Source organism: Macrobrachium rosenbergii, chromosome 42 (assembly GCF_040412425.1).
Source record: "Macrobrachium rosenbergii isolate ZJJX-2024 chromosome 42, ASM4041242v1, whole genome shotgun sequence".
Taxonomy (NCBI): Eukaryota; Metazoa; Arthropoda; class Malacostraca; order Decapoda; family Palaemonidae; genus Macrobrachium; species Macrobrachium rosenbergii.
The window spans coordinates 32454132-32465379 of NC_089782.1; the positions used below are offsets into that span (position 1 = coordinate 32454132).

Here is an 11248-nt window from a genome sequence, read left to right on the forward strand (position 1 = left end):
TCGAAGGGTTTTGGTGTAGTTTTCATGGTAAAATATTGTATAAGGTTTAACAATTAATTTTTATATATAATAATGAGTATAAATAAAATTTATTTAGATCATAAAATTGCTTGTAATTTATGCCAATAGAGTGAAAAAAGAAAACATCAACATCGGCATTGTCGAAGGATTTTGGTGTAGTTTGCATAGTACAAAAATATAATTCATTGGATAAATTATTCTTTTATCTGTAATTACAGTCTAATAAAACTTTTTATTATAAAAATATTTGTAATTTATGCCAATAAATAATTGAAAAATAAAAACATCAACATCAGTTTTCTTCAAATGTTTTCGGTAGAATTTATATCATGAATACTATACATTGTTGCACAAATTATTTTTTTGTATAAATTTAAATCAATAAAAATGATTTCGTTACAAAATTTCCTTTATTTTATGCCAGTAAGTATTTAGAATGAATTTGCTTTGTCAATAACAACCAATCAGACGAAAGGATGTACAGCAGACGACCCTTTCAACATCGTCTCAATCCTCTGATACCAAACTTAGACCCTTCAAAGATTAATATTTTTTATACGTATTTTCCATACAAAAAGGTATATTAATTAATAATAATAAAATAAATAATTTATTACCATCATATTATCGATTTGAAGGCTTTAAAGCAGCAGATTTGAAGGTAACTTACTCCTGGGAAACACAATCGAACAACGTCTGTTTAGCTACGAGAAGCAGACGACGCATCTACTGTTGATCAAGTTGTGTCGTTAACGAGACTATTTATCCCGTAAGTGAGCCTTTAGGATCAAGTGGGATCTTATCTAAAGCCCCCAAGACTATCAATGGCTAGGGAGAATGTGCCATTCAGCATGGAATCGTGAATGGGAGCGTATTTTTTTTAAGTATTCCCGTGAAGTAAATGTGCATTGCTGTCGAACTTCTCCCAAGTTCCAGAGATGCTTTATTCCTAACACCATTGGACTGTGGAACAGTCTCCTTATTGAGGATGTCGTGCAATTGGAACTTCTTCAGAAGTTCAAGCGAAAATGCAATGCACTAATTACTACCACAATACTATTCTTCGTGCATTCTGACACATTTTTATCTCTTTATTAATTTATTTTTCTTTTTTAATACGTGACATCTCATCTTACTGTACTTATTATTTCATCTTATTTCTTCCTAATGAACACCATAATATTCTCTGGAAGCTTGAATGCCAGGCTTCTTCCATACGAAAAGGGGGGTTTATCTTCTGAATGATAATAATCATAATCATGAAATAGAATAATTGGTAATAAAATACGTGATTTTGAAATATTGGGTAGAAATCATGCAAGACCAGCTTAGTTCCTTAATCATTGTTTGTTGAAAATATTGTTCCTTTGCCACACCTAGACACCCGTCACGAGTTATAACCCTTTACCATCAGTGGTTCCTAACCTTTTTTTTTTTTACCACGCCCCCTCTAAGAGTTGGTCCTTCCCTCCACGCCCCCCTTGCATCTGTGAGTAAAACTCCCTCCCAGATTTGAAGGAAAATAAAATAAAATAAAAGAGAAAGAGGTGTTTTTATTCTTTTGGGAATAAATTAGTGAGATACTTGACACTGCTTCTTAGCGACTCTTGCTAAGAGAATAATGAATATAATTAGAAGATGTTTAATTTTTCCCTAATGCTCGCGACCCCCTTGGGAATTGCTGACGCCCCCCCAGGTTGAGAACCACTGCTTTACATGGAATTCACCTAAAATTACTTTTTCCTTAATAAATTATATTATTATGATAAGTGTGTTTGCGTGGCCTGGGTTTGATACGTACCTTACATATATATACTCACATATATATGTATGCATATATATACTCACATATATATGTATGCATATATATATATATATATATATATATATATATATATATATATATATATATATATATATATATATATATATATATATATATATATATATATATATATATATATATATATATATATATATATATATATATATATATATATATATATATATATATATATATATATATATATATATATATATATATATATATATATATATATATATATATATTTGTTTATATATACGCATATATATTTATATCATTTATATATATATATATATATATATATATATATATATATATATATATATATATATATCATTATATATACATATGCATACTGTATACATGGCTATTCAAACTCTGGCACCAAAAGAGATGAACGAAAATAAAAAACTTATAAATATGCATATGTATACATTTATTTATTTATCTATTTATTTATTGACTTTTTTACCACCAGATAAACAAGATGGGTGATTCTGCAGCCGCATCCCTCTTGGCTGAAAGCACGTCGCTTGCCCCAAGCACTTTGGAGAGAGCGACACTCACTCGACAGTCCAGATCGACCAACAGGACGACCAGGTACGTCGACAAGAATGGTCTCACGTTTTCCCACCGAGTCGAGTTACGACCATTCTTAGGACTTAGGTCTATAGATATATTTAGACCGTATTTATGACCAAGGTCTAAAGATATCTTTAGACCACGGTTACGGCTTAGGTCTAAAGATTCATTCTTTTGACCATTCTTACGGCCTTGGTCTAAAGATACATTTAGACAGTATTTATGACCAAGGCCTAAAGATATCTTTAGACCACGGTTACGGCTTAGGTCTAAAGATTCATTCTTTTGACCATTCTTACGACCTTGATCTAAAGATATCTTTAGACCGTATTTATGTAATTTCTTAATTTTTCTTCACTTTCCTGGTTATTCATACTCTTGTCCTCGTGTACCAAAGGTCTACCTATAAATTCATTCATAGAAGAAGTCTATTACATATCAATGTTTCACTTTATTTATTTTTTCACTTAAATAATCAGTTTAAAAAAATGAATTGTTTCGTTCACTCGGACACAAAAGCACCGAACGGGAAACTGTCTCGAAGAGGAGCGAAACGAACAGGGGCGAGAGCGGCTTCTTCTGGGGGATCGTTGTGGTGCTTCTCATTTTGGCCTCCGGGAACCTCCTCCTCACCTTCTTCGCCATGGGGGTCCTGCGTCTCGGCTACGGCATGGAGAGCCTCGAGTTCCTACCGGAATCGAGGTTAGTTTCATGGAAATCTTGACAGTTGTATTGATATCAAAAGCTTCGAGGTCTGAGGTTCTCTCGCCATGTACAGTACAGTCCTACACTCATGGCTGGCTTCTCAATCTGAACATTGTTACTTATTGTTATTAAATACTTTGAGATATGAACATTTCTCTCCCTAGTACTATGTTCCAGGGTAACTTCGTGGAAATTTAAGCTATACTTCTCAATCTGAACATTGTTAATTATTGTTACTTATTGTTATCAAATACTATGAGATAGGAGTATTTCTCACCCTAGACCTATGCTCATAAAGCTAGCTCCGTGGAAATTTGAATTATACTTCTACTTTTCCAGAGCTTCTGGTTCCAACAGGAACTGAGGTTTTAGCAATTTAGTTTTGCTTGATATTCATTTTTTTTTTATTAAGCGAAGCAGATGATATTCAGTTTTCTTTGAGATCGAAAATATTATGTTGTCGTGGCTGGTGGCTGAGTTCTGGTCGCTTGGGATATAGGTCTAGGTTTCCTGTAATGATTGCTGTTATATATATACTGTAGTTATATGAATGTGTTTTACTGTAATACAACAGTATAATATGAAGATAATAAATGCCATAAAACACTATTTGAACGTTGCAACCATATATTTCGAGCACTTCCTTCTGTGCCTGTTCCCTGACCAGCGAACAGAAACGCAAAAGGAAGTGTTCGAAATATATGGCGGCAAAGTTCAAATAGTGTTTTATGGGCCTTTATATCTTCATATAGTTATATGTATGTATATATATGTATATATATACATATATACACAGCTTCGACTCCAGACGCTAACCGTATAGACCTAATGTACCCCAACAGCGCCACCAAGTTCTACGGCAGGGCGGACCTAGGCAACGTCTACAAGAAAGACGGTTTGATCTACAGCTACACAGACGTCCCGTTCTCGATCCAGGGGGACAACAGCAAGGTAAGTGGCAGTGGAAAGCGGAATTTTAGAGTCGATTCATTATTCTATATATTCCGCAGGCTTTCGAAATAATCAGTTCGAGAGAAATCTCGAGCGAGTTTAAACCTCGGCAGGAGATTCTGTACTGCTCGGGGTTAAGTTCGTGAGCAGAATTAAGGCGTTCAGATGCCGTGTATGCCCTTCATACGTGAGGGTCTGTGTATGTATATACACTGTATATATATGTGTGTATGTATATGCATATATATGTAAATGTATGTATATATATATATCTATCTATATATACAAAACCTACCAAGGGTTCTATAGTATAAAAATGTCTATTTTCTAAAATTACCATTTATTGAAATAAAAAAAAAGTGATGCCCTTGTAAAGTCTACTATGACAAAGAGATAGACTGATAGACAGATAGATAATATAGATAATATAGATAGATAGTTAGATAGGGTGCTGCTAAAGCAAACTGCATAGTATATTTTGTCCGGCAGGTTTCCTTGGGCCTGAGAACGTCAGCAAAGCCTCCGGTGCTGGAAGTTGGCCCGGAATCGACCGAAATCAAAAGGGTGGAACATTTCCAGGTAGGATCGCGCTTTTGAGTTGTAATATATATATATATATATATATATATATATATATATATATATATATATATGTATACTGTATTATATGTATATTTATATATATGTATATGTATACGGGATACATATAGATATTTATATATGTATATATATGTATTTATGTATATATATATAAATATAAATATAAATATTATATGTATATATACTGTACACATGCATATAATATTATATACATGTGTTTTCGCATTCAGCATTACAACATGCATGTATTGAGATACATTTGGAGAATGAAATTTAATATTTATTATTATTATTATTATTATTATTATTATTATTATTATTATTATTATTATTATTATTATCATTATTATTATTTTATCTTCTTCTTCTTCTTCTTCTTCTTCTTCTTCTTCTTCTTCTTCTTCTTCTTCTTATTATTATTATTATTATTATTATTATTATTATTATTATTATTATTATTATTATTATTTTATCTTCTTCTTCTTCTTCTTCTTCTTCTTCTTCTTCTTCTTCTTCTTCTTCTTATTATTATTATTATTATTATTATTATTATTAACATTCTCCCCCGCCCCCCAACAGGTGACCGACCCAGACTCGGGAACCCCCATATTTTCGACCGACTACCCCAGCTTCGGCCTCCCCCAGGGGATCGAGAACCTCAATGTGAAAAAGACCCAGACTGCGCGGGTTGCGAGCCCCACCTCCTCCGATCTCCTCATCAGGTCTGATTCCACGGTGCGTGAAGATGTGATAAGACTTTTTAAAGTTTTTTTAAAGGCTTTTTAGGGCTTTTTGTAGAAGGGGATGGGTAGGGGTGGGGTGGGAGAGGGGTGGGGGTTATTGTTGTAGTTTGGGGCTCTTAGTGTTTTTTTTTTTTTTAGTTTTTTGAAGAGAAGGATTTTCTGAATTTTCGGGCTTCTGATATATATATATATATATATATATATATATATATATATATATATATATATATATATATATATATATATATATGTATATGTATATATATATATGTTACAGGCAGATAAGCGAAACTGGGCATTTCGCGAACTGCCTGAAATTTCAGGCAGATATCGAAATGCACTTTGGGACATTTGATCGCCCAGGGGCTAGTGCTAGACACGGCAAAATACATTTCAGCCCCCAGGGGCTAGTACTAAACAAGGCGAAACAGTGTAGGTGAGTCACTGTTTTGCCGTTTTAGTACTAGCCCCTGAGGGCAGATCAAATGTCCCTAAGTGCATTTCACTATATGCCTGAAGTTTCAGGCAGTTCGTGAAATGCCTGGTTTCGCTGTCTGCCTGTAATATATACAGTATATATACTGTATATATATTCTGCAGGTATACTTTAGTTAAACAGATAATGAATTTAAAAACCAATATATAAAATGAATAAGCTTAGAGCAGTTAACTCTACAGTAACTATAGAACTTAAGAGATTACCATTAACAACACTCTCCCATCTTTCCCTCCCCCCCCTAAGATCCACCTGAAGGGCAACGAGGGCATGTCCTTCGACGGGGGCAAGCTCACCTGGTCCGTGGACCAGGACATCTTCATGAAGAGCCTCAACGGCTCCATCTACCTGGAGGCCGGAGCTGGAATCATGGTGGACGTCAACGCCCTTCCATTGGCAGCCAACGTCGACGTGACGAAGGACAGGGGCCAGTACAAGCTGTGTCTGTGCATGCCCCAAGCCCAGCTCTTCCGGGTACCCGTTCCAGTCCACAACAACCGGCTGGAACCCGCCATCCAGATCAACTGCGCGAGTTTCGCCAATCCCTGCAGCAACGCCAAGGCCTAGAAGGCTTTCTTGGGCTGTTTTCCTGGATCGTTCCAGTCCCCAGCAGTCGTCTGGAAACCCACCCCCCCTCCACCCGCCAACACCAGCCCTTGTAGCAGCGCCAAAGCCTGGAACTCTTTCTTGGATTATTCTACTGGATCGTTCCAGTCCGTAGCAATCGCCTGGAACGCCCCACGCCCCACCAACAACCTTTGCAAAAAAGCCAAAGCCTGGAACTCTTTTCTGGATTGTTCCAGTCCACAACAATCGCCTGGAAACCCCCCCACAACCCTTGCAGCAACGCCAAAGCCTGGATCTCTGTGTCATGGATAATTTTCCTGGATTGTTCCAGTCCATAACAATCGCCTGGAACCCTGCCCCACCAACAACCTTTGAGCAACGCCAAAGCTTGGATCTCTTTCCTGGATTGTTCCAGTCCACAACAAACGCCTGGAAACCCCCAACAACCTTCGAAGCAACGCCAAAGCCTGGAACTCGTTCCTGGCTACTTTTCCAGGATTCTTTGCGCTGCTGATCTACTATTGTGTACTGGACTCTAAAGTGACTTCAAAAGACGCTCACTTTTTCCAATGTTTTATTAGATTCCTGTTACAACAAGTGATTTCAGTCCTATGTGCAATAGTGGTATTCTAGATCTGCAGACTCATGCTACCTCCTGATTCCTTACTTGTGCTCTTAAAGAAAAGAATTCGTAAATTTTTCACAAGTATCATCTGATTGTGATCTACAATGTCCACTGGGTTATAAGAGGGTTATAGAACAGGGGACTCTTGTATAAAATATTTCCTCTGTTAATAATATTATTTCTATGCCGTTTGGATCAAAATTCTCCCCTATAACTGTACTGATATTCTCTGCCTTTGATAAGTTCACCTAATATATATATATATATATATATATATATATATATATATATATATATATATATATATATATATATATACATACATACATACATACATACATATCAAAGGCGAACCTTTTGCCTTGCCAGAAAAATAATACACATATGATAAACGTGTAGAATATACATATCATTCGGAATTTACAAGCTGTATAGTGGCAATTGTCATTAGCCATAATTACTGAGAAGTCTTTAAAGCCGGGACTAGACTCTCCCATCATATTAGACCTTTCAATCGTAATTGTTCTCAGGAGTACCATTACTGATTTTGATGTCACGTCGTCTGAAAATAAGTCCAGGACATGCAAATCTGAGCAATTGTGCTTTACTCACAGGAAAAGCACCAAAAACAGAACGGAAGTGGAGTGTATTGTATACACTTCTCTACAAGACGAAGGTACCTCTTGGGAGGGACAGCTGTACTGAAAGTGTTTGTGGTGTCTATTTAAAATCAATAACGAATTTTGCTCTCTATTCCTGTGAAACATGTTCTAGAAGCAAGCCGCATGTATTGCGCGCCGAAGAAAGAATTTATTTGTGAAGGCGACGTGTGTCAACCTTTGGACACTAGGCTACTCCTTTCCGCGAGAGATAACTAGTTGGATGGTATTGCGGCTATAAAGTATGTGATGATGCATGGGAATACGTCACGTCTTCGATGATCTGCTGCGCAGAGTGCAAAGTATGAAATGCATTCTCTCTCTCTCTGCTGTACCTCCTACTTCTCATCTTTCAACTATGGCTCATTTGTGGGTGATATGTCTAACAGGCCTAGGCCTACTAGCCCCAGGCTGGCTTCCTGGCGAGTGTCACATCTCCACGTTTGATGGCATATTTTTAGTTGCATAGAGTGCAAAGTATACAATGCATTCTCTCTCTCTGCTGTACCTCCTATCTCTCATCCTCCAACTAAGCCTCATGTGTGGGCGATTTGTTTAATAGGTCTAGAGCCGGCTGTCCCGTGAAGACTTACGGCGAGTGTCACACCTACACGTTTCACGGAATAACTTTGCATCACTGTGGCAAACTTCTCACCAGTTAGTTGTTATTGTTGACAAAATTGCAGCCGTGCAAGCTCGTGCTTGCGTAACATCACTGCAACGAAGAAATGGGACACCAGTTTTGTCACCGATTTTGTCTTGTTGGAAATTTCGTTGGATAGGGATGAGTGTGTAAGCTTACCCCTCTTTGTGCTACTTACAGTAAGTTTCCTTAGTATTTCAGGTTTTATAATCTAGATCTATCAGTTTACAAGTTTTGCAGTCTTAAGTTGGTACAATTTAGCAGGCGGCTTTAAACTTTGTAATGTATTAAGTCTAAACTGTTCCATATTGTGTAGTCTATGAGAATTCTCAATTGCCGTACTGAAATAGAAGCTCTATCGAAGATTTTAATGTTGAATCGTTAAAATTTTATTTAAATCAGAAGATGAATGACTGTTTGAGTGTGCAGTGGCAGAAAAGTTACTCTTGTGGCATTTGCAAAGTATAAATAGTTGCTCCTAATGATAGGGAGTTAAGTTGGAGCCACAGGGCACGTCTTCTGCCGCGTTGAGAAACCTGAAGCTAAACTTGGCGCCAATCAGCCAAAGGTTTTCTTCATGCGCGACGAAATTTTAATCTACGCAGATGTTCGGCCTGTGTCACAGGCGAGGTAACCTGGAAAGTTGACCGTAATAGCTTGTCATCCGTGCGTCACCTCCGAAGTGCTAGTACTACTGTAAACATGGTGGAAGCTCAATGGGACGCCTTGTTTAGTACTAGCCCCATGGGGATCAAAGTATTACATACACCCAGTTCTATATTGTGCGGTCAACAAATTATATTGATAAACGATATTTTTGCGGTGACGCGTAGATGACAAGCCAAAGGTAGAACCGCGCTAGGCTAGGCCTAGCATAATGTTTCTTCGTGTGAAAAAAAAAAGACTGATGGATGAGTGTTCATGTCGAGTCTTGTGACAGACTTGGCTTAGTTCAATGTTGCAATTTTATCCTAATTGAGGGAAACATTCTGTCCAGTGTCGGTGTCGTAATGTTTTATTAGAATTTTGGGGCTTCTAATATTATTATGAGTGGTGTGTGAGAGGTAATGTTTCAAGTGTATTTTTATTTGCGTTTTTTAAACAAAATTTATGCTGGTAAATGCCTCAGCTATATGAAGATAGCACAAGTGTATATGCATATATATATATATATATATACTGTATATATTATATATATATATATATATATATATATATATATATATATATATATATATATATATATATATATATACATATATATATATATATATATATATATATATATATATATATATATATATATATATATATATATATATATATATATAATGCAATTTTTAATCATAGCCTTCCTGTGTGAATTTCACTTTTACCCTAAAAGCAGTATTAAGTTTCTCTCTGTTACTTAGATTCTACGAATTGCATTTTAAACTGTTTTGAGAACGAACGCACAAGATACATTAATGCATGTGAGAGAGGAATGACTGTGTTTTCTCAATAAAAAAATAAAATAAAATATATCAACTTACTTCCCCGAGTTTTATCAAATCCTTAACTGAGTCTGGAAATATTCCTATATGCTTTCGAGACCCTCCAAGTGCAATTGGAACTTCTTCAGAAGTTCAAGAGAAGTTGCAATGCATAATTTCCCTTGACCTTCTTTTACTTAGTAATGAACACCATAATATTCTTTGGAAGCTTGAATTTCAAGTCAGTGGCCCCTGTGGTGGGCTTGTTCCCTATAATAATAATAATAATAATAATAATAATAATAATAATAATAATAATAATAATAATAATAATAATTGGTGGGCTTGTTCCAAATGAATAGGGTTCATCTTCTGAATAATAATAATAATAATAATAATAATAATAATAATAATAATAATAATAATAATAATAATAATAATAATAATAATAATAATAATAATCTTGTCGCAAAATTTGGCATTAAGTAGCTGACACTGACGGCGAAATAGAAGACTTTGGTGTTGGCGTGCTACTAATTTGGCTTCTTCGAAAACTAATATAGCTACTGGGCGCTGGTTTTGACATTAGGAACACAATCTATAACGAAGATTAGTCTGTGAAAAAGGTCAATGTATTTCTTGAGCTATTTTTCCGTGAAGACATGAACCAGTGTTGCATAAAACATGAATTTTGGCTAAGGTTCATGACCTATAAGAACTATACTCGTGAACGTGACACTTTATCTGCACCCATCCAAGAACTGACCACATTTAATGTTGTTTTAGCATTGTATACTGAGCTCTGTTATAGAAATTCAATACAGACTTTCCCGAAGGACCAGAAAATGGGTTACAGTGAGGCCCGAGAAATCGATACGAGTTCGTATTGTGTAAATGGACGACGTATTGAGTGTTAGATTGCCGTCGATGACCTTAGTGGTTGCGGCGCCAGATAACGAAATAAAAGAATTGAATTTTGTCTGTTGAGCTTTCACATCTGCTTATCTGTCTCTTTCTCTATCTCTCTCTCTCTTTCTCTCTCTCTGTCTCTCACACACACGCACATAAGTCAGTTTCACTGCCTGTCTCTGAGTTGGTTTCTTAATATTTCTTCCTACTTTTATTTTATATTTCTTCTTTGACATCTTGATTTCCCCTCTTCATCTCTCGGCTTGTATTTCTTCACTCTCTCTCTCTCTCTCTCTCTCTCTCTCTCTCTCTCTCTCTCTCTCTCTCTCTCTCTTTCACACACACATACACAAAAGTGTAAGTTCGACTGTTTTTCTGTCTGTAAAGTAATTGCTTATTATCTCTTCCTATTTTCTTTCTATTCCTTCTCCTCTTGTCTCTCTGTTTCCC

General features: G+C 35.9%; 1 protein-coding gene across 1 annotated transcript; it reads left to right on the forward strand.

The window, feature by feature from the left end:
* Positions 1-670: 670 nt before the first annotated feature.
* Scgbeta (sarcoglycan beta) lies at positions 671-7334 on the forward strand. Its single transcript, XM_067085991.1, has 7 exons — positions 671-790; positions 2325-2446; positions 2948-3130; positions 3976-4084; positions 4574-4663; positions 5264-5419; positions 6170-7334. The coding sequence occupies exons 2-7, from the start codon at positions 2334-2336 to the stop codon at positions 6488-6490; spliced, it is 972 nt and encodes a 323-aa protein (XP_066942092.1). The 5' UTR covers positions 671-790; positions 2325-2333; the 3' UTR covers positions 6491-7334.
* Positions 7335-11248: the final 3914 nt, after the last annotated feature.

Excerpts from the sequence above, each read along its gene's own strand:
- Scgbeta (XM_067085991.1), top strand. The coding sequence starts at position 2,334 with ATGGGTGATTCTGCAGCCGCATCCCTCTTGGCTGAAAGCACGTCGCTT. Across the intron at positions 2,447-2,947 it reads TCGACCAACAGGACGACCAG|CACCGAACGGGAAACTGTCT; the intron begins GTACGTCGACAA and ends CGGACACAAAAG. Across the intron at positions 5,420-6,169 it reads TCATCAGGTCTGATTCCACG|ATCCACCTGAAGGGCAACGA; the intron begins GTGCGTGAAGAT and ends CCCCCCCCTAAG.